We start from the raw sequence: 17,352 nt of genomic DNA on the forward strand, positions 1-17,352 counted from the left end.
GTTTCTGAGCACGTGCCGACGTGGTACGGTGGCACCTCGCGAATGCCAAGACTCGTGGTTGCTCCCCGCCCGAGCTTTGTTTACGCGGTAGTGGAAAGTGCAGTCCCTCACTATCTAAGCAGGACCGGACGACTCGGCAACAACGACCGTCGCTCTCACTTCACTCACGGCGTTTGGGACTGTACATACACTCACTTGGAGCGATATCGAAGCCAAGACTCGACGGGGAATCGATGGCATTGTAAGGCACGATCCGACTGCGCGTCAACACATACGTGCTTCGACCCCATAGATGAACATGAGTACACAAGCACAGAATGGACCGCGATGGCGGAACAACCAGTTTGGAAGGGGCAAAGACGAGACGCCATCCCCTGGACCACCACCTGGACATGCGAGGTCAAAGTCGAGTATAATGCAATCGCCGCTTGCACCCCCTGCACAGCTGGGCCATGTGCGAAACCAGTCATTATCAGATGTGCGGCTGGGTGGGATGAAAAGGACGAACTCCGTAAGGACAAGCACACCAGTCGGTACCTTTGCGCCACAATTCATCACGCAGGAAGGGTTGGACGGCGCGGAGGATCGAGTACGCCACATCGAAGGCGAGAACGACTTCTCCGGCAAGAGATATGTCTGGGTGCGAGATCCGACAATCGCGTTCGTGCGCGGATGGGTGACCGAAGAGTTACCTGAGGATCTGCTGAGGGTACAATGCGATGACGGCTCGTTGCGGGATGTGCCTGCGGACAGCGTGGACAAGGTCAACCCAGCGAAATTCGACAAAGCAGACGACATGGCAGAGTTGACACATCTGAACGAGGCCAGCGTGGTGCATAATCTGTATCAGCGGTATCAGGCGGATCTGATCTACACATACTCTGGCCTGTTCTTGGTGACCATCAATCCATATGCGCCACTTCCGATCTATGGCCGCGATTACATCAACATGTACAAAGGACGAAACCGTGAAGATGTGAAGCCGCATGTTTTTGCGATGGCAGATGAGGCTTTCCGGAATCTTGTGGACGAAGGCACAAATCAGTCGATTCTGGTTACTGGTGAATCTGGAGCTGGCAAGACTGAGAACACGAAAAAGGTGATACAATATCTGGCTGCAGTTGCAACATCAGACACTCCTCGCGCCAAGTCTGGTGGTAGGCAACTCTCGAATCTGTCCGAACAGATCTTGCGAGCGAATCCCATCCTTGAAGCATTTGGTAACGCGCAGACTGTACGAAACCACAATTCCTCTAGATTTGGAAAGTTCATTAGAATTCAGTTCACTCGAGCTGGACAGATCGCTGGGGCTGTGATTGATTGGTACCTGCTTGAGAAGAGCAGGGTTGTGCATGTCAATTCTGGCGAACGGAATTACCATGTCTTCTATCAGCTGCTTCGCGGTGCGGACAAAGCTATGCGAAGTGACTTTTTACTGGAGGGCATGGATGTCAAGAGCTTCGAGTATACGCGACATGGCAATGAAACGATCAACGGCGTCTCTGATCTTGATGAGTGGAACTCTTTACTAGAGGCATTCTATATCATGAATTTCTCGGACAAGGGACAAAAGTCTGTTTTGCAAACCATGGCTGCTGTGCTGCATCTGGGCAATATTGGCGTGGTCAAGGAGAGTATGCGTGGAGATCAAGCAGCATTAGCGCCAGACGCGGGTGTTGCTATTCGAAGTGCCTGCCATCTTCTCGGCATTGATGCTGAAGCCTTCACCAGAGCATTATTGCATCCTCGAGTCAAAGCTGGACATGAATGGGTTGAGAAGGCACAGACGCCAGAACAGGCTCGATTGGCTGTAGATGCGCTTGCGAAGGGTATCTACGAGCGCGGCTTCGGAGACCTCGTCACTCGCATCAATCGACAGCTGGACCGTACTTCTTCTGGCTCGTACGCAGACGACACATCATTCATCGGCGTGCTTGATATCGCTGGATTCGAGATCTTCGACAACAATAGCTTTGAGCAGCTCTGCATCAATTTCACAAATGAGAAGCTCCAACAATTCTTCAACCACCACATGTTCGTTCTCGAGCAGGAAGAATATGCTCGGGAACAGATCGAATGGAAGTTCATCGATTTTGGTCGAGATCTGCAGCCAACGATTGATTTGATCGAGGTGGCCAACCCGATTGGTATCTTTTCGTGCTTAGACGAGGACTCAGTCATGCCGAAAGCGACCGACAAATCCTTCACCGAGAAATTGCATGGCTTGTGGGACCGTAAGACGCCCAAGTACAAGCGCAGTCTGCTCAAGCAGGGCTTCACGCTCACTCACTACGCTGCTGAAGTCGAGTACGATACTGAAGGATGGCTGGAGAAGAACAAGGACCCGCTCAATGACAACATTACCAAACTTCTGGCGGCATCGTCCAATAAACACATCGCTAATCTCTTCATCGATTGTGCTGACGTGGATGAAGCCTTTGGAGATGGCGCATTCAGGAGCAGAGTGAAGAGGGGCCTATTCCGGACCGTAGCCCAAAGGCACAAGGAACAGCTTTCGACTCTCATGAACCAGCTGCACAGTACGCATCCACACTTCGTCCGATGTATCTTACCCAATCACAAGAAGAAGCCAAAGCAGTTTTCTGCGCCACTTGTCCTGGATCAACTGCGCTGCAATGGTGTCCTGGAGGGTATCCGAATCGCTCGCACGGGCTTTCCCAACCGGCTTCCTTTTGCAGAGTTCCGCGCTCGTTACGAAGTCTTATGTCCTAGATTGCCGCGCGCTGGCATGATTGAGGGACAAGAGGCTTGTAAAATCATGCTTGAGAAGCTCAATCTGGATCGCAGCTGGTACCGAGTGGGCCTTACTAAGGTCTTCTTCCGTGCTGGTGTTCTGGCTGAGTTGGAGGAGGCACGCGACAAGCTCATTCGCGACATTGTCGAACGCTTCCAGTGCGTAGCCCGTGGTTTTGTGCAGCGACGTATCTTCAGGAAGCAGCAGCACAAGGCGGAGGCTACCAGGATCATCCAGCGGAACTTTGCTGTGTATCAGCAGATGCAGGCCAACCCGTGGTGGCGACTTTTCGTGCGAATGCGACCTTTGTTGGGTGCGACAAGGCAGAGCAACGAGGTCAAGAAGCGGGAGGAGGAGATCAAGGAGCTGCAGTTGAAGATGCAAGCAGAAGAACAACATCGTGCCAAGGTTGAAGACGATCGACGTAGAGCTGATCTTGAGCGAGAGCGTGTGCAGCAGACGCTCGAGAGTGAACGCGCTCTAGCTCTGGACAAGGAGGAGATCTTCCGTCGACTCCAAGAGAAGGAGGCGGCGCTCGAAGAGGAATTGCAGGCTGCTCGACAGGATCAGGAAGAACTTGAAGGCCAGCTTGATCAGCTCATAGCCGCCAAGAAGATCGCAGAGGAGGAGGTCCAGCAGCGGCGCACGCAACTGGAGCAGGCCGGCGTGATCATCGAGAAGCTGGAAGGGGAAAAGCAAGACCTTCTGGACCGCATCGCTGAGCTAGATACTCATTTGCAGGATGTGGAGCGTACGCGCACCCTCACCAGCGAGCAGGAAGAAGCATTGCAACAGGAGATGCGCATGCTCTCCAGCCAGCTCAGCCTAAAGGATCGCAAGCTGCAGGATCTCGAGGCAAAGTTGGTGCATAATGATCAAGAGCTTGATATCAAGCTTGCCACTGCGACCAAGGACTTGCACGGAGCCAAGAAGCAGATTCGAGATTTGCTTGATGAGAACCGATCCATCCGCCAGCAGATGACTGATCTGTCGACCACTTCGGCCAGCTTCGAGGATGTGATCCGTCGCAAGGACAGCGAGTTGGCCATCATGCGGACAGATTTGCGCAAGTTCCAGGACGATCGAAAGCGATTTGAGGATGAGAAGCATAGTCTTACTACGAAGCACGATGGCGTCCAGAACCGCTTGCGGCAGATTCAGGCCGAAATGGAGGCTATGCAAACACAAACTTCGCAGCTTGAGCGTGAAGCTGCAGATGCCAAGCGTGCGCTCGAGGAGCAGACTTCCGCCAATGCCCAAGTGGACATGCTGGAGGCACAATTGCACGATGTCAAAGGCGAGCTTTTCCAGACGCAGACGGATCTCAGCCGAGAGCGACAGTCTCGCGACGACGTCAAGAAGATTGCAGATGCTGAGTACCGGGATCTCAAACGAGAATTCGAGTCGCTAAACGACTCCAAGGTCACGGTCGAGAAGGAGATGTACGCTCAATCTGACCTCACTCGTCGAGCCACTGCTGCCAGAGAGGCCGCTGAGAAGGATCGTAAGGATTACCAAGCTGAGCTGCAAACGCTTCGCAAGAAGTTCATCGAGCTGCAGGAGGCCAAGCTGGAATGCGAGACGACTGCTGAGAGGAACGTCACTAAGCAGGCAAACGACCGACACGCTACTCTGCGACGGGAACTCGATTCGCATGCTCAGCGTGCCGACCAGCTGGACGGAGAGAAGACTGCTTTGGCAAGTGAAGTGCAGAAGCTCAAGCGATTGATTGGCGACTCAGAGAACTTCAAGCTCCATCATGATCAGGACAAGCAACGCCTCGAGCGCGAATTGGTGACCATCAAGGGGCGGCTCACTGCATCAGAAAACGACAACCGTGCTTTGATGAACAAGGTCCAGCAGAAGAACCTTGACATCGCTCGCTCGAACTCCAAGGCGAGCGACACGCAGCGTGGCCGCATCAGTCAGCTCACACAGGGCAAGACTCAAGCCGACGAAGAAGTCAAGAAACTCCAGCGACAAGTCAACGATGCGCAGCTGACCATCACTTCACTTGAGAAGCAGAAGGAGAAGCTGACGTTGAATCTGGAGGACCTCAATCATGAGATCGACAGAGAGCACAAGACGACTCGGAACGCTGAGCAGCAGTCTTCGAGCACCAATTTGCAGCTCGCAGAGGCAAATAGGAAACTTGAGACTGAACGCCAGCTCCGTACCCAAGCCCAGCAGAACACTCGCACTGTGCAGAGTGCGCTTGACAATGCCAATAGTGAGCTCAGTGAGGCACATGATCATCTGCGCCTGCTGCAGAAGGTCTTTGATCCCGAGCATGGCCGTCTGCCATCGAATATGGACGGCGCGAAGCCCGACCTCTCCAGAGTCATCAGCTTGGCACAAAAGCTGGAAGCCTCCGAGCAAGCACTCCGACTGGCCACAGACCGCTTCTCGCGCGCCGAAGCTCAAGTTGAAGACCTCCGGATCCAGCACCATGAGGATATGCAGGAAAACGACTACAAGCACCAGAACTCGAAACGCGCCTTGCTGGAGGAGATGAATTCTAGCCAGGTTAATGCCCGTTCGTCTCCTGGCCACATCCGTCGTGAGTGGAACGCTGAGCCTCGCAAGACGTTCTCGCCTACACCACTTGGTGGCACGCCGGCCAACCAGAGACATATCAGCAAGGCTAGCAATGACTCTGCGCGGAGCGACAGAACCGTCGATACTGCGACATACAATAATCGGATGGACCTTGCTGCTGAGCTAGAGCTCTTGCAGAATCAGCTGCAGATGTCTGAGATGCGGAATAGGCATTTGCAAGCTCAGGTTGACCGCAGTCCAAGTAAGGGTGGATGGGAAGAGGAGAGTCCATCTATTCGCCGAGTGCAAAAGCTGGAAAGGGAGAACTTCAGATTGCATGATATGCTTGACGACTCTGCCAAGAAGGTGACAACGCTCGAACAGAGTATCAGGACTGGGCAGCTTTCTCTCAAGGAGGTGCAGACCAAGAGCCACGAGGAGCTGTACGACTTGATAAATTCTCAAGAACAGTCTAGACGGTCGATCTTGACAAGCCACAATGCTGCGATGTCTGAGCTCGCAGATGCCAAGACACAGTTCGATGATGTGAAGCAAGTAAAGGCTTCGACTGAGGTGGAGCTACGGGATGCGAAGTCTGAGTTGGCCGATCTGCAATACGAGCGTGAGCAGGAAGCTGCCAACCACGCCCAGCTGTTGCAGGAGTTCGCTGACCTACAGATCCGACTCGATACTGAGGCCTCAAAAGCGATCGACGTCAGTGCCAGCATGAACCTGTACAAGGCCAGAGCAGATGAGTACTTCGAGCGGCTAGAGCAGGCCGAGATCGCCGTACTGAAGGCGTCCCGCGCCGAGCAATTCGCCAAGCAGCAAGGCAAAGAGGCGGAAGAGACGTGCGCGACCATCATGTCTGAGCGTAAGCAGATGGATCAGCTCGTCGAAGATTTGCAGCGCCAGACCCAGCAGTATGAGGAGAAGCTGGAAGATATCTCCACCGACCTGGACAGTGCTATGCAAGCCAAGAAGCGTTTGCAGAACGAGCTCGAGGACTACAGATCTCAGCGTGCCATGGACATTGAGGATAAAGAATCGTCTGTCGAGCAGACCAGGAAGAAGTATCAGACGGAACTGGCTTCGCTGACCAACGAGCTGGAGATTGAGAGGGATAATGTGATTCATGCTCGAGGCGAGAATGGTCGGCTTCGGGATGAGCTGGAGGAGCTGAGGAACAAGTGGGATGACGAGGTGCTCAACAGCTCGACTTGGGCGAAGGAGAAATCGAGACTGGAGGTCGTGCTTCAGGGTCTCAGTGACTCGAGAGATGATGCAGTGGGAGCGCATAATGAGGCTCAAGGCAAGATTATAGAGTTGCTTGGTCAAGTCAGGAGTCTGAGGACGAATGTTGATGATGTGGCTGCTGAACGGGACTTGCTGTTCCAGGAGAAGAAGGGCTTGGAAGCACGACTTCGTGAGGCTGCTGATCGCCTGGATGACCTGACGAGCAATGGATCCTCGCCTTCGAAGCGTGATGCCGCGAGCATGGACCGAGAATTTCTTGAGCTCAAGTCAAGACTTGCACATCAAGAGGACATTTCGACTGCTGCTGTGGGCAAGATGCGAAGAGCTGAAGGCTTGGTGCAGGAGATCCAGAGGGATATTGCGACTGCTCGCGAGACGAGTGTGAGCCTACACAAGGAGAAGGCTGGTCTGGAGAAGGCTTGCAAGGATCTGCAGCTCAAGTGTGTCGATTTGGAAACCAAGGGCTACTCGAGCGGCAGCCAAGATGTGCGCTTCTTGCACGGTCGTGTGCAGGAGGTGAGTGACTTTTACTTCAGCTTTTCTGTGTTCTGTCCGCTAACATTACTGTCACAGCTCGAGTCTCAACTCGAAACTCTCGAACACACCCGCTCATCTGAAGCGCGCAGCGTGCGCACCGTGGACCGTACCGTCAAGGACCTCCAGTCGCAGATCGAGCGTCGCGACAAGTCCCTTTCGCACCTCGATTCTGAACTTGGTCGCTCTCGTGACAAGATTGGCTCTCTCTTATCGAATATTGAGGAGCTCCAGCAATCAGACTCATCTTCTCAACTAGCGACAAAACGTGCCGAACGCGAACTGCGTGAAGAGCGAGAGAAGACTTTGCGCCTCGAGCGTGAAGTCGATAGCCTACGAGCCGTGAATCGCGAACGTGATGCGAGCGTGCGGCGTTCTGGCACTCTCGCAGCATTGAGCGATAACGGCGGTGGCAGTCGAAGAGGCAGTTCGATCGGACTGCCTAGCGTGCTGAATGGTGGAGACGTGAAGATAGAAGTCCCGGCCAGGAAGAGCAGTCTGAGCAAAGGTTTTTTGTAGATGGAGGGGCGCTGTATGGAGTACAACGGAACATACGGGTTCTTGAGCTTAAGAGTACGGCGTTTTTGTGATGGGATCTGCTGTTTAGGTTGAAGGTCATGCGAGGTCAAGTTGGGGAGGACGGCGAGATTTGAGAGGTTTGCATCGGGAGGTATATGGCGCAGGGATGTTTACATGATGCACAAGGGTTGAGGATTGCGACGAAGATCTTTCGGGCGTCGGATGGGAATATTATATTGTATAGTCTCGTAATCTCGAGTGTCCACGTGGAATAGCAGTGCTTATTCAGGGTGCGATCAACGCCCGTAACAAGATGTAGCCTCCAACTATGCCAACCACAGAACCCAATACGAGCGCCTCGCCCTCCCAAGTCAATGCGAGGTAGGCTGCAAGTCCTACAACAAGTTCGTACCGGCGGGCAGCTGCCCTACGTTCTCGCCAATCGTCTCGAATCGTGAGCGTAGACTCGACCGTAGCTGTCACAGGCTTGGCGGACACAGTACAAGATAATGCAACAGGTCTATGATCACTAGTCGGCTGGATTGGTAGTGCCGTGTATGCGTGTATCTTTGGCTGCGCGGTCTCGAGGAATAGGATCCGGTCACACCACGATGGTGTACGGTGTTGGGCCCAGAGCCAGGCATCCTGTGCCTCAGCCAAGGGTTGGAGAGATGTCCGCTCGACTGTTCGGCCGTCGGCGAGTTTATGCTGCTCTGTCGTTGTGGCTACGGCGTTCTTTTGTGCGCCGGAGCTGAGTTTGTAGGTTGGTGGGAAGTTGATGGGTGCTTCGGCCAGGTTGTGAAGAGTTTTGCCTTTCTTCAGTTCACGCGTTAATTGATCGTGTCCGAGCATGTGGCTGTAGTGGTGAGGATCGTCAGCACTTTCTACAGGCTGAGGCCATGTTTTGGTTTCTGAGGCATCCGGCCGTGTGTCCGACGTGCGGTAATTGAGGTCGCCTGCGAAGAAAAGATGGGATGGTGGAGAGAACAAAGTGCCAGCTTTCTTGCCATGCTCGGTCGTGCCATCTGATGATCCTGCTAACAATGGCTCATTCTCGCCGGAGCCAAGACTCCTCTTCTGCTCTGCGTGTTCGGGAGATGCATGTGGCGCTTCGAATGACAGACCCTCACATATAGACTTCCAATCCTCGTTCCGTCTCTGCCAGGCCTCTTCCATAGGAGCCAAATGTGCCGCAACAAAAGTCATGATAATGTCCTCATGCTCTCCATCAATCCCCAGTCCCAGTCTCACACCCACAGCACCCTTGTTCCCCATCTCGCCATATACGCCCACGCCCACACCTGCCGTTTGAGACCACCTCACTCGATGAGCCACATGATGCAGTCCGAAAGCCATGATTGCAGTCATACCCACGTTTCTCGTGAGTAGAGGCACATATTCCGTCTCGGTATTCTCGTTGCCGAACTTGCGAGACGAAGCCAAAGATACTGCTTCAGCGAAACGATCAAAGTAGGGTGTCAATAACGAGCCACCAAGGAAGCTGTGCGATATGGGAGCAACCTCTTGCAGGCATAACACTATCAGATCCGGTGGAAGATTAGTTTTCAAGGCATTGAAGAGGGTCGTGGCGAAGAAGTCGGTGTTGATCAGAGTACGGCCACAGTTGAAGGTGGTGATATAGCACGATATTTCTGCCATGGTTGGTGTTTGTGTTGTGAATGTACTGATGCTCGTCTGGCTGTGATACTAGAGTCTAGTTCTAGACCTTCGACCTACGTCAGTCTGCCAAGCCAGGCACGAGACCATGGGGCTTACGGAGCAGAGGATGCAACGCACATTCACTTCTCTCCGACACCTCGATTTCTGTTTCCTGCATGGGTAGGCACGAGAACCCATCAAGATTGGCATTGCCACCGAGATAGACTCAAGATACGATCTGCCAAAGACCTGGTATCCATCCGGTCGTGCAGAGCGTTTCATCGACGTCACGGTCCGGCTTAAGAAATCGCCACGTTTGAGGTTAACAGGATCTACACAACCATGAACTGTCAAAATGCAGCGTGTTCCCCCTTTCACGGTCTACCGTCGACACAGGTAATGTCCAAGATGGTTTAGGCAGCATCTGCGGCTCGAGCCTACCCGGAAGACGAAATACAAGACGGCTATGCATAATGCAGCAGACACGAATATGTTGCATAGCCTAGACGTGCAATTAATCTGCGGTAAAGCGAGCCTGCCTTGTGACCATCTCAAACACGCTATTGCTACATTGCCGGCTAATACAGCAGTGTCAATTCTATATGGCAGACGACCACATCCTTCACTCCTGCCTTTTTCCCTTGTCCAGACCATATCACAACATAACGTCCACCAGCCATGCCTTCGCTTCTCTCATCTACCGTCGCGCTCTCGCTGGCCGGAGCTGCGTCGTGCGAATATCTTTTTGCCTCTCACTACAGCGGCCAAGTCTACACCTTGAACCTCACGAATTCGAGCTCCCACTACTCGCTGGCTGTGTCCTCGGTCATTACAGCATGCGGTGGTCTGCCTAGCTGGCTCACTTATGATGCTACGGCCAAGAATGTCTACTGCAGTGATGAGACTATGAGTGGAACCGGGTCGATATCCTCCTTCTCGGCCAACGGCAACGATGCTCTTACCGTGACTGGCAAGACTAATGCACCTATCGGTGGTGTGGCCAACGTGCTGTACGGTGGTGCGACTGGTGATGGCTATGTGGCTATTGCTCACTAGTATGTTGCTTCGATCAGACCTCGACCTGCCGAATGCTGACTGCATCCACAGCCAATCCTCTAAAGTCTCCACCTTCAGGCTCCCAATCACGTCTTCTTCTCAACCACAACAAGTCTTCACCTTCACCATGAATGGCCACGGACCCAATTATGGTCGCCAGGATGCACCACACCCTCACCACGTCGTTGTAAGCCCAAACGGCCAGTTCCTCATGTCACCAGATCTCGGCGCCGACCAGATCCGCGTTTGGAGCATCAACCAGTCCAATGGCAATCTGACTGCCTGCCCAAGCTACATGGTCCCAGGCGGCACTGGACCCCGCCACGCAACCTTCGATACCGTTTCCAATGGGTCAAGGGTGGTGATGTATGTGGCCAACGAGCTCGCAAACTCTATCAGTGTCACGCGTGTCACGTTCCCAGGCTCAGGATGTCCCATCTTCCAGCCACTGGAGTATATCAACCCCTTCCCAAACAACAAGACCGCACCTTCTGGAAGCAAAGTAGCCGAAGTTCACGTATCCGGCACACATCTCTACAGCACGACTCGTGTTGACAAAACATTCTCAGGTAATGATTCCGTGGCTACTTGGACTATTGATCAGACTTCTGGTATGCTGAACTTCGTCGACTTGCACGACTCGTGGGGTACCTACCCGAGGACTTTCTCTATCAACAAGGCAGGTACTCTGCTCGCGGTTGGTGATCAGACGACGGCAAATGTGGCTATTCTGGCAATCAACGCAACTGGTGGGCTTAGCAGTAACCCTGTGGCATACCTGCGTCTTGGCAGTGCTGGTTACCCGGAGAACGAGGATGGGTTGAGCAGTGTGGTGTGGGCGGAGTAGGATTGGATCCTGCAGAGTGGAATGTGTAATGTAAACAGACATGGTACTATACACTGCAAGTGGTGCAGATCCGCACCGGGTGTTCATCTATCTCAATGGCTATGGCTCATGCTGAAACCATCAGCTCCTCCCCACACGCCCATTCCGCTGTCGACTCCCTGACATGACTGACTCGACAGCTGCCCAATACTTGTCCCTATCCTCATTAACGTGCGCCACATGTGCTGACTTCTCGAACAAAACGGTTTTTACGCCATATCCCGCCCGCCTAGCAAGCGCCACATGCTCCTCAACGCTTGCATGCGGGACCATCTCGTCCACCTTGGAATACAAGTACACCCTTGGCGCGTCGACCGAAAACAGGTCCGGATCAACGAGTTCCTTGCGAAGCTTGTGCACGACATTGTCACTTCCTAGTAAGGCTGGGAAGCTTATGATGGGAACGACGATGGTCCAGACAATGACAGTGACCCACCATCTTGCACTCTTTGGGAAGGAAAAGATGATGGCTGCTGCTGCTAGTGTAAGTGACGGCGACCCAGGTGAACTATCCAATGCCATCGCTAAGATTGGAAGTGGAGATGCTTTCTTTTGTTTCCAAGCTGCCGCGAGTTGGACGGCTGTATGACTTCCACCATTCGAAAAGCTGTGGAGAAATATGGCATGGCCAGCTCTCTGCGCAGCTTGCAGAATCTCAATAGCAGGTTGCAATCGTGATTGTTGTGTGGCGTAAGGCGTGGTCAGCATATCCTGGTATACGCATTCGAGAAGGAGTATCTGCGCGTCTGGGTACCTTTGGCAGTAGTGGGTTGTGTACTTGGCGATGTGTTTTGACTGAGCGCGGAACCAGGCGCAGATGATGATCGTTCGACATGCATGTTCTGTTATTGATTTCGTGTCTTTGCTGTTCGGTTGTGGTCGAGATATTGATGTTGTGTCGGTAAGGTGGACGAAGCCGTCCAGTGGTTGGAACTTGGTTGTCATCCTAGGGCGCACGGTGTAATCCCTCGTAGTTTTGACGATTGAGTCGTCCCATGGGAGAACATTGTGATATATATGAGACTTTCTGCCTTGTTACTCTCATGCATCGACACTTGGCCATTCTACGCCCGTAGATCGCACATCTGAGTCCTGTGATTGGTCAGTCGGTCACTACACCAGTATTCAGCCCTAGTGTCCTTCCTTGATCGTTCGCAGGGCTGCCATCCCATCAGTAATCGTGCCTCGGTGCTTGTATGAGTAAGTATGAAGGATGTTGGCAGTGGCGTTGCTTGGCATTTGCAAGTGATGGCGTCTACGATCATCAACAGAAGAGCATGAGTTTGAGACTTGTACGCTTAAAACATGTATCACTGCCAAAATCTCTTCAAACATCATCGCGCTTGAGCTTACAGCCCTGCCGCTCTTGGTATGAGTTAACGTACACTCGCCGCCAGCTCCTTAACGCCATATAGATGATGAAATTCGTTACAGTTCAGAGACGAATCGCCCTTCTGAGCTCACAGTCTAGGAGTCTGGTGACGATCTAGCAACTCTGACTCGTCTGGCACGAACATTTCTTGTGCTGGTATGGCTGGTACTGCGTGTTGCTGCGACAGCGCTGGGGATCGAGGTGCTGTGAACGGCTCGGACGCCCGCGAGTACCTGCATCATATTAGTTGAGAGACATACCCCAAAGTTGATGTTGACATACCTGTCCCGATCTGTCGCCACGGAGCTGAGTCGTGGATCCTGCTGCCATTGTTCCTGCATACCCAAGCTACCTGCAGGCTTGTGCTCATGCCAAGGCGTGTATTGATACGGCGGAAGTTGGTTGCCGTACTGGCCTTGTGCAGGATCGGTCATGTAAGGAACACCATGACCGTTGGATGCTTCGGTCATATATGACTGGTGTCGGTTAGTCCCAGGAGGTGCCTCCGTACCATCCCGGCGTAGACGGCCAAGCTCCTCCTTCATGCTCTTATTGCGCCCCAGCATGAAGAAGAGACCACCGGCGATGAGCGCCACAGCTGCAGCGCCGATTACTATGCCTGCAATAGCACCGGGAGATAGTGCGCTGGATGATTTCGCGGCTGCAGGACTCGTTGTGGCAGCAGCTGCCGGTGAGGTGGTCGCCGAGGTTGCGGATGCCGTCGGCTCCCAAGAATTGGTGGCTGTCACCGTCAATGTGACTTGAGTGGCAGTCGCCGCAAGAGATGACAAAGACTGGAAAGCGCTAGTGGGCAACGCCTCACCAGGTTCTATCATGAAGTTTGCCTCCTTGGCCAATTCGATCTGATTATTGAGGAGTTGGGAGGTGCCAGGGTTGATGACGCCGAGCATGCCCCATCCTGGCCAATGTTAGCAATATAATCATGCCGACCATGTTACCAGAGCCTAAGCTCACCTATACAAGAGCCTGGAGCGCCACAGTAGTACTGTCAAAGATCAGAAAGTTGTCGTATCAACAAAAAGCGTTGCCACCTACCCAAACCGGTGCCGTGTCGTTGATAGTGAGATTGAATATTATATTCTGAAGTATGGTCAGTCATGCAGACCTCCGAGGATATGACGACATGACATACGGATGAGAAGCTGGCATTGACGGGCTCGAAACCAGAGTGGCTAGTCTTGATATCAGCGACCAGTCCGGCTTTCCTTCGTGACAACCAGCGCTTACAAGCCAGACTTTCCAGTGATGTCTTCGTATGGTACGCATGGGAAGCCTGCTGAGGGTCAGTATCGCTGGGTGAATGTCGATAGCTGAGGTATGATCATACCATACTCAGCCCGCGCAACAGAATGGTTGCCTGGGAAGAATTCGAAGGACACGATATCGCCTGGTACCGCGTTGATGGATGGTGGATCGAACTCATTCTCGATCTTCCCGACCGTGACCGTGTGTATCGTAATTTCTCCAGAAGTCACAGCCGTAGCTGTCGATGAGCTAGTGGATGTCGAAGACTGTGCAGTAGCATGACCCAACAGCGCTGCCGCAGAGGCAAGCACATATGAAGTGTACATATTAAGCGCTGGTGGCAATATAGATGTGACAAAAGAGATGAAACTGCTTCCAGATCGCGAAGGCACGATACACAAGGTCGGTTGCAGCAGGAAGAGGCTGTCAAGATCGAGGAGTAGGTCGAGGTGGGAAGTGAGCACTGCCAATGAATCGGCACCTCCTCAAGATCCTACGGCACTAGCGGAGCCATTGTTGGTGTGAGACGTGGAACGTGGCGCCGTTGGGTGGACTGCGGAGAGTTGACACTTGCAGATCTCCGCCGTTGTGCTTTCCTTGGATGTCAGACCGGTCTGGCTTGTTGTTTATAAAAAGCCTCTGGTTGTGGGCTTTCAAGCTCGTGGTTTGGTCTTGTCTGTACATCTTGTCTATCGCGGACTTGCTTGTTTCTCGCCGATTTGCTTATACACTTGCTCTGGTAGACATGTGGACTATCTTCCCAGCGAGCGTGCATGTCGCTTGGCTGGTTGCATGCACCGCCCATGTAGCTAGCCGTGATGTGTAAGAAGTCAAAGACGTGCAGCTGACTCGGGCTGACATTCAAGCTTCCGACGGTGCAAATTACGGCCGTGCCTATGAGATATGGCCAATGAAGGAGCTTCGGAGTGCTCAGCCCGCCCATGGACATGGCTTTCCCTAAAATTACATTCTGAACCATGCGGAATTGCATTGAGACTTTACTCCCGAAAGGAGCACTGCTCGGGTATGTTCTTGGATGCTCAGACACGCATTCCCTTTGCCGTCATCGAGCTTCTCAGTTATCGACATCATGTGCTTAGACACTGCTACTACGGAACAGCTCTTTGCGATGAACCACACAACCTCATAGAACACGAAGTCATTGTCGCTACAGGGACAAGCAGCACCAACTCGGAGAGAAGCATCGGCCCAGGGAGAGATGACTTGAAGAACTAGGATGAATGTTACTACGGCTGCCTAACAGCCGTGACTATACGGACTGATGTCAAGGGTAGAGTATGGCATTTGATCCTTTTGCAGACCGGGAGCTTATGTCTTTTCTAAGCTCTGTTCCAACTACTGTGTTTCCAGCAAGACCATTGAGTGACTGCTTTAAGTCTGGGAGTCATGCCTCAGACTTCGTGCTCACGCATTCCTCCTCGACAGCTAGACTGAAAACGGATTGCTTCCAGCAAGACCATTGAGTGACTGCTTTAAGTCTGGGAGTCATGCCTCAGACTTCGTGCTCACGCATTCCTCCCCGACAGCCAGACTGAACACGGATTGCTTCCTCGAGATCCGCTGGCAAATTCAGACCCGCGTCTTCGCCATACGCCAGGATGTTGAGTGCGGCGTCACAGTTGCTGATCGTGTGGTCTGCCAACCTTGTGATCAGGGTGCGGATGTCGTATGTCATCTTGTACTGCAATTGCTCCATGTCGATGTTGTACCTACTCGAGCTTAGCATCTCGAGCCTGGACTTGTCGTGGATCGTCTCCCACAGTCTCTTCAGATCTTGAGCACGATCTGTGTCGGAAAGCGTGGTGAAGCCAGGGACGTTGGCACCTGCGATGTTGATTTTGCTGAGCTGCTCCAGCTTCTGCTTTGCCATCTCAAGTCCCAGGGTGCGGAGGTTTGCGATGATTTGGTTGAGAGTAACCTCAAGCTTCCCCACCTTGGTCTTGTGGTCCTCACACGTGCTCTGGCATACAGCAGGGCGTTGTGTGCGGAACAGTTGCTGGACAGCTTCGTCGCCCAAAATGGGTATCTCCACGAGCTCCGCGTGAGCCAGACGCGCGGTGCGGAGTGTGCTCACCAGTTTGAGGCGAGGGGCTACCACAGGCTTGGCGGTGTCGATGAGGGCACGGACGACCATCTGCTTGATGTTGTGCTTGATGCGTGCCTTCGAAAGCCCTGGCACAAGCTCGTGGATGACGGGTCTCCACTGTCCCACGATGATGTCCGCTTCCTCCATGGACAGAATATGATGGCCGGGCTCCAGTATATGTTGCACGTAGCTGCATACCGCAGTCAGAAACTCATCGTACTCCCTGCAAGAATCCTGCACAAGTGGGATGACTTCGGGGAACGTCGTTGCTACGGCGTTAATGCAGCCTAGTGCCTCGCTCGTCTCCTTTGCGAGCTTGTCGCTGCTGTCCTGGCGTTAGCTGTGGGTCGACGCCTGTTGCAAACAGTGGATGATGCACTTACACTCTCTGGTCCACGGGCTCATCGTCCTCGTCCATCTCATCACCGCCCATCTCATCATCGCCCATCTCATCATCGCCCATCTCATCACCGCCCATCTCATCATCGCCCATCTCATCATCGCCCATCTCATCACCGCCCATCTCATCATCGACCGCATCGTCGCCATACATGCTAGCAATGCCTCCGTAATCCGTCTGAGCTGTCTCGTCATCTTGAGCTTCGGCCGGGTAAGGCGCACCTTCGAGCGAATTACCCTCACCCGGATCGCCGGCCTCTACCTCCATGCCGCGAACATCCAACTCGCCGTTGTAGCTGAAGTCGCCATACTGCTCAGTTCCCAAGTCCTGGTCTTCGACTCTGCCGGTCTCTTCGTACCGGTGATGTTCATAAGCTTGGGCACCGTGGCGATGGCTCTCATCACCGTGATCTCCATCACCTTGGCCGACGGCGACTTGATCTTCATTTTCCTCCCCTCCATAGCCCTCAACTCCATGACCTTCACCTCCATAATTCCCACCCTCGTATTCCGCTCCTCCGGACCCTTCACCTCCATGACCCTCAGCTCCATATCCCTGACCTTGCTGACTATCGCCTCCATAGCCTTGGCCTCCATCTGCGTCACCTTCGGGGTCGGCACCTCCCGAGTGACCGTACGCGCCAGTCTGGTGCGCTGAGTACAGACCCTGCTGATGGTAAGCAGCATCATCGTATTGCTCATCCGCATTGTCCTCGCGAGCATTGCCGTGCTCATCGAAGCCATTGTGGCTGGTCTCATGATGGTAGCTGTTGGATGCGGGCATGTGGTAGCCGACTGTGCCGGTATTGTAATTGACCTCGTCCTCATTGTCTCCCTCAGTCTTGATCGGCGCGGATTGCGACATCTTTGCCTGGTTGCTAATTGTCTCGTCAGTGCTGTCCTCACTGGACTAGTCTGTGGCCAGGCTTACCCGGAGTGGAGGAACGTCTTGTTGATGATGCAATACTAGGGGAGGTCAGAAAGGAGCGTTGTGTGGATCTTGG

The 17,352-nt window shown here is 53.3% G+C and overlaps 6 protein-coding genes across 6 annotated transcripts; 2 read left to right on the forward strand and 4 right to left on the reverse strand.

Moving 5' to 3' along the window:
• Window positions 1-298: 298 nt before the first annotated feature.
• MYO1_1 (class II myosin) lies at window positions 299-7,603 on the forward strand (the record flags this gene model as incomplete). The annotated part of the gene is made up of 2 exons (XM_064837165.1): window positions 299-7,066; window positions 7,124-7,603. 2 exons carry the CDS (start codon window positions 299-301, stop codon window positions 7,601-7,603), a joined length of 7,248 nt encoding a protein of 2,415 aa, XP_064695124.1.
• Window positions 7,604-7,888: 285 nt separating this feature from the next.
• Window positions 7,889-9,262, reverse strand: LTS14_004464 (uncharacterized protein; the record flags this gene model as incomplete). The annotated part of the gene is made up of 1 exon (XM_064837166.1): window positions 7,889-9,262. The coding sequence occupies one exon, from the start codon at window positions 9,260-9,262 to the stop codon at window positions 7,889-7,891; it is 1,374 nt and encodes a 457-aa protein (XP_064695125.1).
• Window positions 9,263-9,940: 678 nt separating this feature from the next.
• LTS14_004465 (uncharacterized protein) lies at window positions 9,941-11,165 on the forward strand (the record flags this gene model as incomplete). Its single annotated transcript, XM_064837167.1, has 2 exons — window positions 9,941-10,317; window positions 10,370-11,165. The coding sequence occupies 2 exons, from the start codon at window positions 9,941-9,943 to the stop codon at window positions 11,163-11,165; spliced, it is 1,173 nt and encodes a 390-aa protein (XP_064695126.1).
• Window positions 11,166-11,285: 120 nt separating this feature from the next.
• On the reverse strand, window positions 11,286-12,149 carry LTS14_004466 (uncharacterized protein; the record flags this gene model as incomplete). Its single annotated transcript, XM_064837168.1, has 1 exon — window positions 11,286-12,149. The coding sequence occupies one exon, from the start codon at window positions 12,147-12,149 to the stop codon at window positions 11,286-11,288; it is 864 nt and encodes a 287-aa protein (XP_064695127.1).
• Window positions 12,150-12,664: 515 nt separating this feature from the next.
• LTS14_004467 (uncharacterized protein) lies at window positions 12,665-14,168 on the reverse strand (the record flags this gene model as incomplete). Its single annotated transcript, XM_064837169.1, has 7 exons — window positions 12,665-12,809; window positions 12,859-13,495; window positions 13,552-13,582; window positions 13,633-13,677; window positions 13,730-13,769; window positions 13,825-13,870; window positions 13,925-14,168. The coding sequence occupies 7 exons, from the start codon at window positions 14,166-14,168 to the stop codon at window positions 12,665-12,667; spliced, it is 1,188 nt and encodes a 395-aa protein (XP_064695128.1).
• Window positions 14,169-15,355: 1,187 nt separating this feature from the next.
• Window positions 15,356-17,213, reverse strand: LTS14_004468 (uncharacterized protein; the record flags this gene model as incomplete). Its single annotated transcript, XM_064837170.1, has 2 exons — window positions 15,356-16,274; window positions 16,333-17,213. 2 exons carry the CDS (start codon window positions 17,211-17,213, stop codon window positions 15,356-15,358), a joined length of 1,800 nt encoding a protein of 599 aa, XP_064695129.1.
• Window positions 17,214-17,352: the final 139 nt, after the last annotated feature.

The sequence above is a fragment of the Recurvomyces mirabilis genome (genome assembly GCF_035927965.1).
Source record: "Recurvomyces mirabilis strain CCFEE 5264 chromosome Unknown scaffold_10, whole genome shotgun sequence".
Classification (NCBI taxonomy): domain Eukaryota; kingdom Fungi; phylum Ascomycota; class Dothideomycetes; order Mycosphaerellales; family Teratosphaeriaceae; genus Recurvomyces; species Recurvomyces mirabilis.